The sequence below is a fragment of the Papio anubis genome, chromosome 18, assembly GCF_008728515.1.
Source record: "Papio anubis isolate 15944 chromosome 18, Panubis1.0, whole genome shotgun sequence".
Lineage (NCBI taxonomy): Eukaryota > Metazoa > Chordata > Mammalia > Primates > Cercopithecidae > Papio > Papio anubis.
The window spans coordinates 64,863,318-64,883,620 of NC_044993.1; the positions used below are offsets into that span (position 1 = coordinate 64,863,318).

The following is a 20,303-nucleotide window of genomic DNA, read 5'->3' on the forward strand; positions in this document are numbered from 1 at the left end:
TCATTTTCATATCAATTGGCAGAAATTATCTTTATTAGAAAAATGAAATTTTCCTGTATTTACATTTTTACACCATATGACCGGGCACTTCTGTTGCCTCAGGAGTTATGTACATATCAGTTTGCACACACATGTCAATCCCCATTCCTTAAAACAGTTGATAACACATTGAACAAAATTAAAAGACATACTACAAGAAGACAACCATAGTATATACTTCCTCTATCATAGAAAGGTGTTAAGCAAACATGTAATTTTGTAGCTATGCTTGGAAATATTTAATACAGTTATTAGCACTTCCTCATGCAGTGGATTAAAACATGACAGATATAAACTGCTGCAGTTGATCAGTGAACATTAATTCCCAAATGAAGACCATTGCATAGAGCACACAGCTCGCTTTGAGTTCCAACATACAAGAGATCAAGTCAGTTCTGATGTGAGTTTTGGATTCTGTTTGAATGTAGCTGTGAATAGAAACCCTCTGCATATGGAGTTCAATCCTAACCATATTGGATTAAAAATGGACTCAGACATAAACCTGGATAGCTGCTTAATTCAATAACTTTCTTGCAGGCAATGACCAGCTTGTGTATTATGCAACAAGTCTTATTATTAATACATGAGTGAAAAATGAATCATTTATCCTCTTTTTCTGTCTGAGAAGGCCATTATTTATAATTTTTATGATCTAATTCTTATTCAAGCCACCAAAAAACTCACCTTATTCTTTCTGAACATTCAGCTTGAAATATAGATGCTCTACATAAACACATACACATAAACATTCTGGGGTGATATAAACTATGGTGAATTCTGCCAATTAATTCAGCAGGTTTATGCTTTTAAATTTGTTTTGGCAGGGGAATGAACAAGATTAAGATTCACAGTTAAAAAACAACCGGTAAAGAAATCTTTGGGGACCCTCAGGTTTGGAAGGCATCTGAGCCACATCTAACGATGCCATTGCTGTGTCAAGCAGTTTTCTGCCTTTTCTATGAAAATGTTATTCTTGAACTTATATCTTAAGTAGGCAATTAGCATCCCTTCCCAGTCAAAAATTTGGGGAACATGAATGTTAAAAGTTCCACTTTCATCTTTTCATATCAAAATTTTCCAAAAAGATCACCTGGATTTGGCTCAAATTAGAGGGCTTAATCTTTTGTTTTTAAACTGAAACATTTCTATAAGTGGTCATGACCCCAGAGCTGTGTCTACAAACTTAATAAAGACTTTTAAAAAATTTAAAAATATTTAAAAAGTCAGTACTGTTCATTCACTTGAATTAGCTTGACTGAGAATGGAAATAATTCAGTAAGTCTTAGATGGCTAATGTAGAAACTTCGATTGAATCCAAAAGGCTATGATTGCTTTCCATGGAAAAAAAAATGACAATGTTTTCGTATTTCTGGACCTTCGCTTTTTGCTCAGTTATCAACAGTCTTTGATTTGAGCCCTTTAAAACTTGAAACAGCAAAATGTCAGATCAATGGGAGGCATTTAAAATGCTAAAGACAAACTCATGTTTGTTGGAGAACAATTAACCTTATTAATTTAAAAGGCAGCTGTGGTATTGGCTATGTTATGTTAATATCCTATTGAGGGTTCATCTTAAATCTTTCCTAAAGGTATGAAAGAGAATTAACTGGAAGAGGTCATGACCCAGGGCTAATGAAGAATGTTCTAGGATTGCAAAAATGCAAACTCATTGTTTCAATGACACAGTAAGAAAGAGAGAATTATGAGTGATAATCTCCGTTTTGTCTTCTGTGTTTCTGCAGACTGCTGACACCTTATCTGAGGAAGTTAATCTGAGGAATGACTTCATGTTAAGCAATTTAGTTCTGGTTCCCTGGAGAGTTGCATGCTTTGAAATACAACCCCCAGAGAAGAAATGCTATTGGTCAAATTGTTCTTTGGAGTGCTCCATTTCTACATAGTTCAACATTCCAAGGAGAACATTGTCATGCACTTGTAGACCCAACAACAGGATCTCCAAATAACAAATAATAATCTTTCTGTCTTAAAAAGCTTGAAAGATGAAACAGCTGAGAAATTTTTTCTCAGAGACTAGCACTTAACTTGCATTAAGTTAGCTAACCCTCCAGAGAATTCATGGAGACTCCCAGAAAGACATTCCTTCAAATCCCCCCTAGTGTCCTCATCCATCAAATGGGCCTAATGCACCCCTCACCTCCCAGTAAATATAAATGCCAGGAAAGAAATGTGGCTTAGAACATGGAGAGGGGGGAATGCAGGAAAGGCAGTGTGTGCTCAGCGGCATGCCTGCCGAGTACGTTAAATACTAGGCCATTCTGGGTACCTATAAAGCCCGGTGGAAGCATTCCAATTCAACACTCTTCAGTGGGACAGAATAACCATCACTATCCTAATGCTAAGTGAGCAGCGAATTATCTCTAAGACAATTTGGAAATGAAAAAAAAAGACCAAGAAGGAAAACAACAACTTTTTAATAGCTGGTCCTCAAACATTCTGACTACCAAAGCTCTCCATCATTCATGCAGAAACTCTATTTCCTATTCCCTGTCCCACCTCTGAAACTCATTCCGTCTGCCTGGCAAAGATAACCAAACATAGAGATGAAATAGGAGGAACAGTCAACTTGCAAATAATATCACCTCTTTGAACATGGGTCACAATATTTAGGAGGACTTTAATGGAGAGCCACATGGCTGCGTGTGTGTGCATACCCACACACTTGAGAGCATGTACTATGTACATATGTTTAATGGAATTAGCCCTGATGTTGAGTGATAAAAAGATGAGACATTAGGAAAGAGATATTTAAGATTAGGCACATGCTAAGTAGAGAAAATAACTCCCCAGGAATTTTTTTTTAAAATGCTGAGTGCAAGCATATGAAAGGGAGACACAAACAGTGTTCAAGTCTCAGAAGGAACTATTAACAGAGGTGAGATCCCCAGAAGTTCTCAATATACCCAAATCAGGCAATGAGGGGTAAGACCCTAACAAACTTCCCTGTCACAGAGGCTGACACTCAAGGGTATAAGCCCAGGAACCTCAAAAGAGCAGACCTCTCTTTCTGACTTCTATTCTGATCTCCCTGAAGGAGACCAGGCACTTTGAGAATATGTCTAACATTAGGGATTTACTAATTCTAGTTACTGATGAGGCTGAGAAAAACCTGAGCCTCAGTTTCCTTATCTGTAAAATGGGAGCAATCATATTTATATCTTAAGGTTATTTTGAGGATCACATTCTAGGATATGCCTAGAATACTGCCTACACTCAATTTAGATATATTTTGATATTCTCAAATTCAGGTGCAGATCCATGGCAAGTACTTGCGATAAGCAGAAAATATAACATCCCAAGAATGCATAGAATGGGATGGACAGAGTGACAAAAGCTCCCTCTCCACCTCGCCATCCTTCCTGAAATACACCTATATTCCTTTCCCCATCTCTTTGCCCCATTTTCTCTCTAGGGAACCTGATGCTTTCTCTTTTGTCAGCCACAACAGTAGGCACTTGGAACTTGATAAAGAATTCTCCCTCCACCCTTCCCTGATACCGTCATACCCTGGTCTATCAAAAGGGTTCTTCAACCGTCAAAAACAAAACCAAACAAAAAAGCTTTAGGGAAATGCTTCATCTTTTTACGTCATGGTCTATTTTCTAATCCTTTGGGGAATTTTTTCAACCTTTTCTTGAGGCACATGTCATAACACAAGGCTGGGAGGAGGCATGATTTGGCAAGGATTGGAGAACTGGCTGGAACCAGACCCAAGCCTTCCTGTGCAAAATTGTAGGAGTGTGAGTGTGTTCACCTGGTTAGCCGCTCCTGGGTCTCCTAAGCACGTTATTTGAAGATTAAAATAAATCAAGTGCATTTCCAGGAGCACTAACTCTATTCTCCAGAGTTACTTAAAGGTTTAGGGAAGGACTTCAAAAAAAAAAAAAAAGTATGCTCCTAGAATCAGATTTTTTTTTTCCTGGCTCATTTCTAATTTTTGCTGTTTAGTCTCTGTTTGCATTTCACGGGTCCTTGGTTATCATCTGGATTAGAGAACTGAACTTCTAAACCATAAGCTACTTATGGGAAGAGACTGTATTTTCTGTTTATTTTGCATCCCCTCCCCCACAATCCCAAACTGGCTTTCAAAGTGAAACGGACATTCAGTGAAATCCTATTAGCTGGTCAGTGTGCTTGGTTCTTTCTCAGTGCATGGTACATAGAACTCAATTATTTCAACGGTTACTACCAGCCTTTTATCTCAGTTTGAGGTTTTAAACAATATCCCTGTGGATTCTTCCTAAGGAGACAGTCTCTGAAAAAAGTTTTCTCTCTTCTAGAACTTTAAGACAGGGATTGTGAGGGAGTTTAAAGGAAAACAAAATTCAAAGAAGCATGGGAGCATGGGTAGGTCTTTCTAGGGCAAGAGGTGAAAAAAAAAGAAAAAAGAAAAAAAAAAAAAAAGCCAGGGCAGCTTTACGGGGATCTCTGGCTCTTATTCCGGAAGTAGTCAGGAGTGTCCCCTAGAAAGAAACCTAGAAATAAGTCAGCCCAGTCAGAGAACCAAGCCGGAAATTGAACCATGTCTTGGATCTAATCCTCGCTCTGATACTCTAACTTGATGATCTTAAACAGGCAACTGCCCATTTGTAAACTTCATTTTCTCATCTCTCCTCCCCTTCTCCTAACTTTTGGTGTGGTTCTACAAACTGTCTTTTTCTAAGACCCTTCTGGGCAGGCACTTCTAGCTAATACTATACTGAAAGCACTGCTGGGCACAGAAAGAGTGCAGGTGAGGAAAGAGGATAAAGTATTTAAATAGGAAATCTATGCCCTTTGACATGTTTAAGGAAATTCACACACAAGTCCATATCGGCATTGTCTTCAGAAGCAAATGCGAGCAGAATAGATTCTATACCCCTCATCCCAGAGTTTTGTTTTTCAAAGAAGGGGCCAAGAACACCAACACCCAAATTCTACTTAGGCTCTGTCATCCTCCCTACAACTGAGATTAAAAAAATACAGTGCCCTCTCTACAGAAATATCCTCCCATAAAAATAACCAGAATGGGTTTTCCATGTGTTAATACCATCATCACCATTTAATTTTTAACATAAACTTTACAGTATGTACAATTTTATTTGGATAATACACTTATGTGTGAATGGTAGAAATCAAGCATGTATATTATATACATGTGTACACAAGCAGTTGTATTCACAGGATAAGTGCATTTTATCATCTCTGATCCATATCAAGTGGCAAGCTGACCTCATCTGATACAATTAGGTGTGAACACAGTACAATATGTAGGGATTGAATGGGAAACAGTAACTGCATACTGGGAGAACTTTTCAAGTATAGACCCCACATCACTTTCAACCCTGTTCACCAAAAAGAGATGGGGTATCTGGAAAGGTCTAATTGTGTCTCCAGTGAAAATAAACAGTACTTTTGGAAGGAAAATTGCCTTTACATAGAACCCTTCACTCATTAAATATCAACCAACACATTTAGCTTCCACCTACTCGAACTTCTTTTTCTTTGAGTCCAATTATGTCTACTATAGCCGTGGTTAATACAAACAGGCTCCATTTCAGAAACAACGCATGTCCCCTTTTCAAGGATTCATGCACGACAGCAATGCACAAAGAAACAGTACAGGAATGTGCATAATGTTAACGAATATATCTAGCTCCTCTGTAAGGTATTTTAGATTTCTCAAATTAGTGTTTATTTAGGTCTTGAACCGCAAGGGATTTCAGTACAAGGTACTTATTTATATGACAACTGATTATTAAAGCTGCACTTTTTAGATTTAAAGGAGATAAATTTTTAATCACCATTTAATTAACATCAACATTTTTTTTTCTTTTTCATTAGCAATTCTATTTGCAAATAATTCAGGGCATTTGTCATTTCCTGAGAAGGATGCAGAATATTAAATACACATCAGTGGTCGACATATCAAATAGCATAAACAATGTGTGACTATATGACAGCCGTGGATCTTTTGACTAATTAACTGCTTTGGCTAGAGTCCCATTTAAGTGAAACTATTTCATTTGTAAACAAGGTGTAATTTTCTTTTTCTTCTCCCCAGAAAATAAGCGTGAAATGATGTGACAGATTTTGCTGCAATGGGTGAATTTTAATGCTTTCACTAGAAAAGCTAAATACAAAGACTCTCTGGCACCCTGTGAATCAGGGAAGAGAAAATCAAGAGTAATCCGTGGATGCCCAGTCATGGTGCTGGGCAGACAGATAAATAATGCAGAGAGATTTGCAGAGGACATAACAGTAATGTGTGGTGAGATTATAATCCTACATGTCTCCCTGGCAGAAAGATAGACCTATAGGGACTTGCCAGCTCAGAGCACTGAAACCATAAGCGGCCTAAGAACCTGCAGATGTAAGGATGATGAAACTCATTTTCCAGAAGCACAAAGGTTTCTCAAGTACAGTTCATGCTCTAGAAGACTCTCTTACCCAGAGTATTTTAAACTGGTTGCATGTGCATGCTATTACCCTTGGACAGAGACCCAACCATTTGCATTCAAGTGTACCTCTCTGAGGACCTGTTGGGTCCTTCTCAAGTGGAAAAAACCAATTAGAATTAACAAGATATCATTATGGATGCCAGTTCTGACTTAAGCCAGCTGAAACTCAGGCATTTGTGTTCAGAGATTTGGACTCCTTGCCATCCACAAATCTAACACCTCAGAGCTGGGATATGTTACAGGAATCTTCTGTGACGGATCTATAGTCTAGGGCTTCCTATTTAATTCTTGTTACTTCTCATACTGTGGTTTCCATTCACCACTGGACGTTACATTCCCAATATTCTTTTTGCAAAAACTGAACTTAGATGACTTTTGAATAACTCTGCATCTTTTCCTTAGAAATTGACCATCTGATCAGTAGTTGGTTTTTTTTTTTTTTGCTTGGGATCATCACATTGAAGACTCAATGAATTAGTAGAGAAGGGAAACCATAAACTTTGTGTAGCATAAAATTTCTGATTATTTATTTAAAAAAAACACTTTGGGTAGTAAAAAGAATATAGATTTTTTTTTGCAACATTACTGTTGATTATCCCAAAGGCCACATTTTCAGTTTCTTTATCCAGAGATGTATGTATGGGGTTAATAGCAGAAATAATGCTGCTATTAGGGGAAGGCTTTTTGACCGATTAAGTCAGTGCAAGTATAACTCTCAGTCTCCCTAGAGGTCTCTGTGGCATTTGGCAGCCCTCTGGGTTTAGAGGACACCAGACGAAGACAGAAAGCCTCTTTGGCTTGACAACAAATCACTCTTCTGTGTTCTGGAGAGGCTTTTTAATTCATTCGTGTCAAAACATCCCAGACTTGTGAGGAAATGGAGGTGATCCTTGCTGGGGTGGATAAAGGTTTGGAATGCAGTGGAAGGGCAGAAGGTAGAAAGGGCTAAAAGGCCACACAGTCATGGAAATTCAGATTTAGGATCAGAAGTTGGGATGACTATTCCAGGCCCTTTGATCCAGGCTTCTCCATGGCTGGGTCTTGGGACAGCAGAGATACAGCATCCGGGAAATAAAATATCATTTTCAAGCATATGCATCCCCAAGACCTAGTCAGCCCCTTCTGCCTTTCAAAAATGAAAGGAAGCGCCTCTCACCCACTGCCTCCCTCTGTTCTCTACCACCGACCCTGAAATTTATTGCAACCACTTTTCGTCATTATAGGAACACTGCAGGTCAGGCGCACTTTCCCAAAGATGGAGCTATTCCATGCATCCTTGAGCTTTAAGAGAATCATTCCTGGCACTTGCCCACATGCAAGAAAATAATACTTACAAAACAGAATGCACACCATGAGGAGAAGAAACGGGATAATTTTTCAACCTGCCACTTTCTCCCTTTCTTCAAGAACGTAAAGCAGAATGCAGGAGGAAACCAGGAAATGGTCAGGCGAGTCTACGTTAGCTTAGTGTTTCCGTAGCATGGCCCGAAACAGACTGAGGTCTTCTGCAAACACTGATGGCTAGTTATCCCAAATACATCAAAAATTCTCATATATATGAAATACACTAATTAACAGAGTAGAACTATATAAAAGGTTTAGTTAATATTATTTGCTGGTTTTATGGTATTTAATTTTTAAACTAGAAAATCCTGATCTGATAAAGTGTCATAACATAGCAACTATCTTGTCGGGGGCACTTTTTTTTTTTTTTTTTTTTTTTTTTGTGGCACGCACTGTGCTAACAGGCTCCCCATGCATAAGTATTCCCCTCTCTGTCTCTAACTTAAAATGGGTATCATTTCATGTCATATATGCACAGGTTTGAGTAGAATAAGAATGGGATAATGCAGGTGATTCAGAAATGACAAATGCTTTGAGGAATTTTTCCTACATCTCTGTTGGTGCTATGAAGTGGTTTGCCACCAACAGAGAGAATAACTCAGGAGAAATCACTTGTCTCACTAAAGTCTATATCCACAGTTTGGAGGATACTCAGGGTAGATCCAAGAGTGTTTCATGTTTTGAAGGCTTTTCATTTGAGGAGGTTGGGGTGGAAGTGAGTGTCCAACAGAATTTCTGTATGTGAAGGAAGATAAACCTAAAACCATGCTAGCCTTCGGCAGACAGATGGCATTGTACTTCTTACAGAGCACAGTACACATACGGCTGTTGGTGCATGTCACCACATTCACAACTCTGGGACGAGCAATACACAGCTAATTGGACACCACCATGGCTGTTTGGAAACGGAACGAGTTATGGTTACTCTGGGAGGGAAGGGGCAACAGATACTATACAACCCTGAGTCATCACCAGAAGGGAGGAAATGCAAACTTACGTACATAGGCGTCTTCGGGATAAACTACAATGGCCACTGTGTCACAGACAGAAGATCCACACTTAGATCTCGAAGACATAAATGTGTTAGTTTATGCAGCTCTGAACAAGACCATCGAAGCCGAGGGTGAGAGAAACACACATCAACATCCAAAGAGATTCCTGTAGCTCTCTCCACCTGAGGGTCCCTCGGGCCTTTGGCTCCAGATGTGTCTTGGAAATGAACTATAATGAAGGTAGCATAGTCACCACGAACACACTGATTTGCTATTCTTTGGGGGAGCCTGGAGTTCTTGGGGTGAGCCTGGGCTGTGATGGAAGGCATAACGAGAAAGCTGAAACTGTTACGAGCCACACTTCCTAATCTCTTGCACATGTCAATCTCACTACAGTGCAGATGCATTCTTAACTGTTTTTATTTTGTCTGTGTCAGGTTTACATGCATACCATATTGCTTATTCTGAATTAGAGAAACCATTAGGCATTTCTGATGAGAAAATTACATGGTGGACTGACCTTAATGGAATTTGGAATATAGGAAATCATAACATCACCATTGGCATCCAATGCATCATTATTGCCATCATACCCAGTAGGCATGTCCCGGAGACTTGCCCTTATGTAGTTAGTTATTTTTGGTTAAGGACTCACCATGCTCAGCACACACCTCACAAGATTCCTTGAGTGGAAAATTATGGCATGAAGCCATGTGCAAAAGAGCCAACAATAACAAAAAAATACCTCCCTACATCTTCTTTCTCTTAGCAGGGCACTATTGGACGTCCAACATTTACCCTCCAGAACGTTGGCCATTACGTATGTTTCCCTATAGATAAAACATTAATGGAAGATTTTTAAACATCAGATTCCATACTAGGCATTTTCTTGTACACACGTCTATTGCTGCAGGAATTTAAAACCCTGGGGGTAGAGTACATATTATTCTTATTTGCAGCATAAGGCATAACATGCTCCGAAATATACACATCATTGTGGCCCCGACTGTCCCTGGAACAGTACGATGCCGTTGACCTCAAGGACGACCGAAGATAGCTGTCATTCACCGCCTGGGATGGCAACGAGTGTTTGTAAGGGTCCGAGGGGCATCTCCCAATAACCAAGCGTTGGTCATCCCTGTGGGAGTGGAGGAAAGGGTTATCGGAGGTGTGGTCTGGCAAGAGAGACTTGCTCCTCTTGCTGTCCTCCAGACCTTGGGGGAAAAGGGAGCTTTTGTTCCCCGAGAGTTTGCTTGAGGGGACACTAAACAGGCTGCCGTAAAAATTTCCCTCCAGAAGCCGTTCCCTGTCCTTGAGGCTTATGCTCCGGGAGGGCCTGCTAAGGTCTAGCTCCCTAGGTTTGTCGACAATGTTATCGTAGGAATGCTGACGGCTAATCCTTAGCTTGTTCTTTTGTAATTGAAGGGCATTGTTCTGTGCCCAGTCCTGCTGGTAGACCTGCTCCCGGGTGGCTGGGTTACCTGTCTCCTGAAGCATCTGGTCTTCATCGATGTCATAGAGGTTCCCCATCCGCAGGCAGGCATCGCACTTGAAGGGGGACCTCATGGTGAAGTGGCCTGAATAGGTGGGCAGGTTGGAAAGGCAGCTTCTGCAGTGCGTGGAGTTCTGCCGGTATCGCTCGCTGGTCTCGCTGTGTGGGGAACCCTTGTCTTTCAAGGTGAAGTGCTTGGAGTAGAGTTTATACTGCTCGGTGTCGGGAAGCCCCTCTTCATTATGCAAGGGCTTCCGGTTCATTGGCAGCGTGGAGTCCCCCTTGCGGAAGTTTTCACTGTGATCCTGGTAGGGGTCTGGGAAGTCCACGTTCTCGGGCAGGGTCACATTTTCAACAAACTGGGGTGGATCTAAGTGAAAACCAGGCTCCTTCTCACCATCAATAGTGTAGATCTTGTCTCTGGGGGAGCTTGATTTGGTTTTCAGGTAGGTGCGCTCGACCTCGCTACAGTCCTTGGGGTATTTGGAGGCCACTGACCTTTTAAAGTTGTCCTTGGTTTTGTGGTTCTTACTGTTGTCAGGTTCCCTGTGGCTCGTGGCCCGATTTGACGTTTCTGAAACGTCAGAATGGGCCATCTCTTCTGGAAGATACCTAGGGCTCTTTAGGGAGTGGGTCCTATTCTCCGCTGTTCCCTCATCCCTCTGGGAGACTGGATTCTGGGATAGTGAATCCTGGCGTATGGAATCCATGGATTTCTTCCAAAGTTGCCGGGGTCTAGAGTTCACTTTGGATTCTGTGCTCACAGCCACCTCCACCGTGTTAGGGTTGGACTCATTGAGAGTGAGAGGATGTTGTCCCTGGAATACGTAGTTATTGAGGTTATCCTTGTGCCGGTTGGCCACAAATGTCTGGAGTTCGTTCATGTTGTCTCCAAAAATGCTCTCTTTCCCCTGAAAGGACCTGTTGTCCGAGTACATCATATTCCCCTTATCCGAAACCATGTCCATGATGAGGGAACCTCTTTGGATGAAGTCAGCAGCTCTTTTGGGTGAGTCCATTCTTGAGGAGTTCATGTTGGACATGTTGGAAATGTTTTTGGCTGACCGGAGGAGTTTTAACATGTTGCTCTGGGATCCTGTCAGATTGAAGTCTGGAGACTTCTTCTTTTCTTCAATGTGCACTCCATGAATGCAGCTGTAGATGCCCTGTAGGGGAGTAACATAAAGCACCATCAGCAGCAGCAGCAGTGAACGTGAAACCACTTTGCACTTGAACTTTACCTGCAAAGGTGAGATTTGTACTTCTTGCAGGAGCCCTGGAGAAACAGCGAAATTCAGTCTGAATCCTGATAACGTATCTTAAAGGTTTGAGACAAGTTGCAAAGCATAGGGTTTACCTTACTGCTCTGGTTCAAGATTAGCTGACACCTTTGCAAAAAGTCACACATGGAGTTTGAGAAAAGGTATCAACCGATGCTCATACAACTGTCAGTGCCTCGGTGTCTCCAAAGTGGCATATAAGGACAGATAACTGAGCCTCCCAGCCCCCCGGGTCACCAATCCAAGCTTTTGTTAAAGTTTCCCAGCATCATCTTTGAAGTTCAGGCACCAGAGAGTTAACTACTGACACAGTCAGCATGAAAGGATCATCCATTGTTAACTCTTTGCTGGAATTACCCCTACTGTTATGCGAAAGCTAACAACCAAAGAATGTGTCCTGAGTGGCCAATCAGAAAATCTCTTCTCCATGCACACATTGATTCATCTAAAGGCAGGCATGAAATTCATGTGAGACTCATCATACTCTTTTTGTGGGGGTAGATATGGAAGCTTGGATAGAAGGAGTTGCAGTCTTACCATCATGTGGGGGTGTGAGCCTATCAGTGAAGCCATTGTAGTGAAAAGTAGAGCCCAAGGGATAGAGAAAGACATAGTTTGAACCCCTGGAGCCAGTCTCTTGAACTCTTTTACTTAATCCACTCAATCTATTCCTTGTATGTTTGTTTGTGTGTGAGTCTATTCAACGTAGCTAGAACTGGGTTTTAGTTACTAGTCATAGTGAAGAGTTCTGGTGACACAGTGACACCACCTTTAAATCCATCCAGGGAACTGAATGACTTAGGGGCTCCTGGGCAGCCCAAATACAAGCACCTCCATCTATATATCTCCTCGTTTTCTACTCTTTCTTCCTTTTAGAAAACAACTGTTTACGTTCACCTAAAAGTAGCTGTTTAACTGTTATCACGGGAAGAGCCCTTGATTCATACCACAATAACAGGCAAAAGGACGTCTGGAACATTTTGATCTGTGGCCTCCCCTGCTTCTCCCCACTCCTACCCCAGATTTCAGCAGCCATACCTACAGGAAACAGTCAGATCAAGGCTGCAGGATTTGACCTGGTCTTCCCAAGGCTGACAGGGAGCCAAACTACGAAGGGGTTTGTAGGGCAGAATTGGCAGTTGCTGCTGACTTTGGCATAAACTACAGGAAAGTATGTGTGATTAACTGTGGACTCTGATAATGGTGGCTCCATCGGTCCCCCATGGTGGGGACGAGCTCACCCTGCAGGGATGCTCACGGAACTGTGACAGCCTCAACTCATTTGTACTGCTACATTTTTCTTGTAGTAGACAGTCTTTCCACTCCAGCCTTCAAGGAACCGTAAACACAAAAGCCTACAGTTGCAAGTTTGAGCTGCTCTTTCTCTGATCCTCTCCACCCCAGGCTTCATGGTTGGTGAAGGCCCCCTGAGGCCCAGGGCACTAGCATTACACCCTTTCCTGCCTTCCTGCAAACTTATCTGTGATCTTCTTCTATATATAATGTGTGGTTGGCTGTTTGTCCTGCCACAAAATAACATCTGCCCCTGCCCTCATTGCTTCCAGAGCTGCTGGAGCATCCAGACTGTGGATGTGGAAATCTTACAAATGAGTCATGTATTTCACATAGTACAGAGTTGCTTAACCTTTTATGTTAACCTATGTTTTTCTCACCTAACCTTGTAATATAATAATCTTATACTCTGACCCAGAGAGATTCTCCCACTATGGTTGAAAATTAGTGTGACTCTATTTGTCAGAATCAGCCTAGGTCTGTGCCTTTTCTTCCTGTTAGTATCATGAAAATAGAAGTTTTTAAGATTTTTTCCCCCTAAATTTGTACTTTGATTCCAACACACTCCCTTCTGCCACCTGGAGATTCTAAGAACTGCCCTCCACCCCTCCACCCTCAGAGCAACATGCTCCTGACTGCCAAGATGTGCTGGCTGTCTCTATTTGGAGGAGGCTCACAGAAGTGATCAGGGAAATGAGTTATGTTGCAGGAGATGGGAGGATGGCTGTTGATGGCGCTCTCTCATCCCTGGTTTTCCTGGGACACATGCAACATGGCTAAGGCCGTTCCCAGGTGTTGATCTGCCCGGTGAGGCCATGGAAAAAGTCAAAGGGGTGGACCCAGTCTCTACCCCAGATTGGTTGTTTGTTTAGAGATAGGGTCTCACCCTGCTTCCCAGGCTGGAGTACAGTGGGGCAATCATGGCTCACTGCAATATCAAACTCCTGGGCTCAAGCAATCCTCCTGCCTCAACGCCCTGAGCAGCCAGGGCTACAGGCACGAACCATCATGCCTGGCTAATTTTTTATTTTTTGTAGAGATGGGGTCTTGCTATTGCCCACGCTGGTGTACCCCAGGTTTTGGCGACAGCATTCTGCAACTGATTTGATACATCTTCTGGAAGGGCTGTTGAGGAGAGGGAATGCATATTACAGAATAACACGAAGAGCCAGAGGCCTGGAATCCACTAGATGTGAGTCCTGGCTCCATTATGGATTAGCTCTGTGACCTTGCATAAGCCACATCTATTTGAGCTTCAGTTTCTGCATCTAAAAAATGGGAATTATGCCCTCCTAAGGTAGGCACCAGGGGAAGGTAAAATAATGCAAACAAAGCCCCTAACACCATAGGTGGTCCGTACATGTGAGCTGGACAAGCTGCCCAGTCATCTCTGACCTTCCCTTCTTTACCATTACCTTGTCCCTTTCCCAGGAGCTTAAGCATGCAGTACCCATATGGTTGAAGCTGCAGGAAATGCATGCCACTCTCTACTGCTTAAGATTTGCTCTTGGTAGCCACTCTGACTTTCTGCTTAGACAGGCAGACCAAACCCTACCTTGGGAACCAAATAAATCCCTGGGCTAGAGTTTCTTTCTTAGTTGCAATAGCTCTGTCTTTAGTTTCTCTTCTCTATTATTTATAGATCCCAGCTACATTTTATGGGTTGTGGAAATAAGATGCCCTCTTGGTCTCGCAGTGGGCTCAGAGTCAGGTAAAACCAGTGTTGATGACTCAAGGTGGTGTTCCAGGAAATTCCTGTGCTCTCCTGAAGGGCGCCTGACCTCTCAGAATATTATCCGTGGGGCAATGACCTCCTCAGTCCCTTTGAGCCTGGACCCCATCCCTAAAGCATCTGATTTCCGTTGGTCCCAATTGTGGGTTAGCATGAGGCTTTGTCCATTCTGCTCCAAGCTTCCCTCATCAGATCTTGCTGGAAACGCTGCCCATTTTCATTCCCCTCATTTTTGGCTTTGCTATGTCTCTCATGCCTCATGGAGGCAGCTCTTTTTGCTGATGACAATGAATTATTTTATTCTACATGGGAGGGAAAGCATTTTGGAGAGAAAACAAAAGTTAAGAGCATCCCACAGGCAGGAGGATGCATTTTTGGATGTCGTAAAAGCCAAGGGCCACCGCCCTGGGAGAAGCTTGGTTCCAATGTTAAACAAATGCCTTTTTGGAGTGCTGGACTTCTCCCTCTGCAGTGCCAGGCATGCACGTATCTCTAGTGTGTACTTGCATTGCACTGTGCAGAGGCTTCCCTGGGGATGTTGAGCCTGTAAGGAGGGCTATGTAAGTCTGCTGCATGGTAATAGCTCTACATCTATTGATGTTCAACTTGCTGCAAGGAGAATAACTGGTAATAGAGAGATCCAGTTTCTGCGCAGAACCAAACCTGCCTTGGGGAGGGAGTGAATTTCAGAGCATCCAGGATCAGTGTCTTTAAGAAGAAAAAAAACACTTAAATTCTGGAGTAGATTAAGCCTGCAACCCAACCCTGCCTAAACAGACTAGTTCCCTCTTTCACATCTTTTTCTAGTGTGATAGATGAAGTGAGATGTTTCCTGTTGCTTTAAGGAAACATAAGGTAAAACCATAAAGGTAACCTTTGGGGACTCAATTTCAGGATAGGTCTGGTCATGTCAACCTCAGAGGGCATCGTGAGGATTAGAAGTAACAAGTCCTCATCCACACATGAGGCAAAATTCATTCGGTAGTTGTGATCTCGCACTTGCGGAAAGTAGCTTCTTTGCCTGGGAATTCCCCACTGCGGATTTTGTTAAAGAAATTGATTGTGTGTACATAATGAATTCACTTTTGTTTCCATGTGTGTTCTCCGTGCTGTGTAGGCCAACATGTAAGATGATATATGTGTGATGTCCACAGAAGACAAGCTTCAGTGGTGGCAGTAGCCCTTGACTGAAAGGAAGGTCATTTTTCTTTTTTCTTTTTTTTTTTTTTTAAAGAAACTCAGAGCTTTGCTGTGCACCACATCAGGAGCTGAGCCTATTTTGAGTACCCCTAATTAATGAGAGAGGCAGGAAAGAATCACTCAGGACGACATCTCCTATTTAGACACAGCAGGCTGCACTTACTTGAAAAGACAAATATTATCTGGGGAGAAGGAGGGTCCCCATAAGTAGGGCTCCCTGAAACCACTGAAGCAATAATGGCGTCTGAGAGTTCCCAAGGGAGCACAGAAGTTCCCACAAAAGCACATTGCTCTTGGCCAGGTGCAGTGGCTCATGCTTGTAATCCTAGCACTTTGGGTGGCCAAGGTGGGCAGATCACAAGGTCAGGAGTTCAAGACCAGCCTGGCCAATATGGCGAAACCCCATCTCTACTAAAAATACAAACATCAGCCAGGTGTGGCCGGTGCCTGTAATCCCAGCGACTCAGGAGGCTGAGGCAGGAGAACTGCTTGAACCCAGGAGGTAGAGGCTGCAGTGAGCCGAGATTGTGCCACTGCACTCTAGCCTGGGCAACAGAGGGAGGCTCCATTTAAAAAATTAATACATTAATTAAATAAAATAATAAATCAAAGCACATTGCTCCCCATAAAATTTGGGGTTCTTCTCCCCTAGGGATGGAGTGGCCAAAGTGCAAATTCCAGCTGATCGAGGAACTCCACCAACAATGCCTGCCCTGTGCCGCCCAGTTTGCCTTCCATTCCATCCTTTGGAAAGCAAGATATGGGTTTACTTCATTTCTTAAAATGTTGATAAATCAACTTGGCTTCCTTAGCGGTGTTTTAGATAGAGGAAATGCTCTTCCAAAAACAAGCAAAATTTAGAAGTAAACGCAACAGTGTGCATTTGTTTGGTGATAATCCCAGAATCATTTGGATATGAAATGCCTTTGGTAATTGGCTGGGAGAATTAGCTTAAAGTTGGCATAATACCTAGCTTTATGCACGTACGTTGTTATTTTTAAGCAATCTATGTGTTTAGATGCCATCAAGCTAATTAGGAAATATGTATTTGCACAGAACCCGAGTTTGGAGTGCAACTGGAGAAAATAAATCTTCCCCGCTAAACTAATGTGTACCTTCCGAATCTCCACAGTTCTTGAAACTAGCAAATGCTAAGAATATACAAATTTGTTTTAAAGCAATTATTTGGCTTTCTCAGTAAACAATAGCATATAAAATTAGATGTTTTTTATTTATTTATTTTTATTATACTTTAAGTTCTAGGGCCCATGTGCACAACGTGTAGGTTTGTTACATATGTATACATGTACTGTGTTGGTTTGCTGCAATTAGATGTTTTTAACCAAAAAGTTTTCACCATTTTTCAAATCCTAATCAATGAAGTTCTTCCAAAGCAAAACCAAAATAAAACAAAACAAAAAACAAGGTGGGCAAATAAGAGAGATGAGTGGATGAACAGATGGATGCGTAGATGGCTGAAATTAATGAATGGATATATAGATAAGAAGGCAGATAGATATGTATTCTGTGCTGTTGTTTATGTTGAGTTGAAGGTCTACTTTGTTTTCTGCTTGATATGTGTGCATTTTCTTCTGTTACATCTGTGTTTCGTTTCATGTGCTGTTGCATTCCACATGCTCTTTGTGTTTTGTTAGATGTGGATACATAATGCATAGCATTGCAAGTAGATTTTGTTTTGTTGTGCATGTTCTGTTACAATGCATACACAAATTGTAGCATCTTGCATAGCAGCATTAGTAGTGTTATGCAACATACCTGAGCACTAGTGATGGAAGCCACAGGCTGGCTGTGTCTGGCCCAGTGTTTTTAAATTTTTTTAAAAATGGAATTAGTTACTAATATTTAAAAATGGAAAGGTTTCTAGCAAAATCAGATGACATTTTCTCTTTTTAAAAAACTAGAAGACCTGATAATATTGATCCTACTTTCCAATAAGACAATACTCAGCAGGAGTTGAGGATGGCTGCCCGCTACTGGTAAGGCAAACATTATGCGATTGGCCACAGTCCTCAGTATTCCCTATCGTTCTCTCACTTTGATACTGAGGTTTAGCTGCCGTCTCACATCATTTGTGCTATTTTTTCTCATGTCCCGCCTGCTGCACCCACTCCCATTTCCTTTCTGCCTTCCATAGTCATCTAGGTTTGCAGCTCCTGGCTTATGAATGCACAAAATCTGGATGCTCTTTTGACAAGCCCAAAAAGGGCTGGCAAGGGAAGAAAGTGCAGACCCCACTGAGACGTCAAGAACCCACGCGTTTTTCTAAACCTCCTTGTGGTGCAAGGAAGTAGCCCCCGGGGGTACTGACCCTGCTGATGGAGAAGAGCAACCCAGGCCGGTCGGAGCACACGCCCGTGAAACAGAAGCGCAGCTTCCAGTAGAAGAGGTGCTCCCAGATGAAGGTGATGAGGCTAAGGGCCATGGCAGCGGCCAGCATGTAGAACACGCCCGCCATGTTGTCAATGTCCAGCTGGCTGCTCATCACCTCGTTCTTCTCGTTGTGGCAGATCCCCGTGAGCCACAGGGTCTCCAGCTCCTCCATCTCACCTAGACAGGATACAACATTCATAGGCAGTGAGGACCAGAACATGCATTTTGGGGCAGATGCTTCTAGGTTTGGAACAGACGATGTGCAACTCACAGCTATGTAACCATAAGGCAAGTTTCTGAGTTTGCTGATTCTCCATTTGGTCACTTTTTGAGTGAAGATAATAGTGATTACGAAGCCTACCTAATATTGTTGCAGTGATGAAATTTATATATAAAAATAGAGAACATATATATAGAGAGCAGACAGAGTACAGCAAGGTTATTCTCTATTAATATATATTTATATATTATATACATATATAATATATATAACTTAGCACAGTTCCTGGTTTTGGTTTCGGTTTTTGGAGTTTTGTCTTTTTTTTTTTTTTGGTCATTATTATGTTTTTCTGACCTTGCTTTCCCCTACCCCTGCCCCCAACACCCACCCAAGCTTTGAACAAGACATGGGAATAAAAGCGCAGAATGTGCCACAGAAAGACTTCATTGCAATTCTGACTTCATCATCTGCTAGCTGCATGGCCTCAGAGCCACAGTTATCCTGTCTGTGAAATAGGCATAATAATAGAACATACTTCCTCTATAGAGTTGCCATGAGGATCAAATGACATGAGAATGTGTAAAATCCCTAAAGGACCCAGATCATAGTAAGTTTCATAAGTAGTGTGTTTGCTACTATTTATTGTTGTGAAGAAAATGCCTAACACAGTGCCTGGCCTATGGCAATCCTCAAATAGATTTCTTTTTTTTCTTTTTAGAACATTCAGGATTACTTAGAAAAGTCACACATGAGCAGTATACTTAGAGCACAAAACTTTAATTGAAAAGAGACATCCAGCTGGCTCTGAATGGACCCTTGCAAACTAAAGTATCCCCACCCCCCAACTTCAGTAGGCAATTAAATAACCAGGTGGTTTTTTCCAATGGGGGAAGAAAACAGTAGGCATGCTTAGAATTATTCTCTCTCTTCTATGTGCATTTTATCCAGTTGCCATTTAGGAGAAAATCCTCTGATCTAAACATCTAGCAATTATATACTAACTGTCTAGCAATTCACTAAACTATGGTACTTAGACTATGATTCAGCCTTTAAAAATGATCTTTCAAGGACAGTAAAAATCAAGGAAGATGCATATGTTAAATGAAAAGTATGACTATATTTTATATGTATATGTATATACATGATGTCTAAGATGTAATGGGGACATGCTGAGAAAAATTAAGGAAATACTCTGAATGTTTATATCAATTCTTTTTGAAGAAGTCAATCATAATGATTGATTTAATATTGGTCTTTAAGTTATGTGAAATTAGCATGTATTGTTTTTGGTTTGTTCTCAATCTTGAATGATATGGCTGAATATAAAAATCAAAGTTGACAATTATTTTTCCTTGACCTTTTGAGGATGTTAAATTTTCTTCTGATCTGGATGGCAGTTGTTGAAAAGTTGGCTAATCATCTTATTATCGTTACTTTCTATTTAATCTATATTTTCTCTCCAGTTGCTTTTGAGAATTTCACTTTGTCTTTGGTGTGAAGTCTAGGTGTGGTTTGTTTTATTGGTTCAGCTCTGGACTTAGTATGATTTTTCAATTTGAATACTTACAACTTTAGTTCTGGCAAAAATTCACCTACTGTGGCTTTGAACATTACTTCTCCCCATCATATCTTTTTTTAAAAAGTTAATATATTTTATTTTTTAGAGTGGTTTTATAGTTACAGAAAAACTGAACAGAAAGTACAGAGAGTTCCCATATACTACCTCTCCCCGCTCCCTTCAGTTTTCCCTATTAATATCTTGCATTAGTGTGGTACAGTTTTTACAATTCGTTTGGATAAATACCTAGGAGCATTATTGCTAGAATATGCAGTAAGTCTGTGTTTCAGCTTTGTAGGAAACT

The 20,303-nt window shown here is 41.4% G+C and overlaps 1 protein-coding gene across 2 annotated transcripts in view; it reads right to left on the reverse strand.

Annotated features, from left to right (window-relative positions):
- GRIN2A (glutamate ionotropic receptor NMDA type subunit 2A) overlaps positions 1 to 20,303 on the reverse strand; it is a 428,650-nt gene continuing 408,347 nt past the window's right edge. Inside the window, exons 13-15 of one of the 2 annotated variants that reach the window (XM_031658495.1) lie at positions 18,160 to 18,398; positions 10,315 to 11,491; positions 1 to 9,971 (exon numbers count right to left, since the gene is read on the reverse strand). In XM_031658495.1, coding sequence (XP_031514355.1) covers positions 9,898 to 9,971; positions 10,315 to 11,491; positions 18,160 to 18,398 — 1,490 coding nt within the window. In that variant the 3' untranslated portion in view covers positions 1 to 9,897. Of the gene's footprint in view, positions 11,492 to 18,159; positions 18,399 to 20,303 lie in introns of both variants that reach the window. The other variant, XM_031658494.1, reaches the window with a different exon arrangement.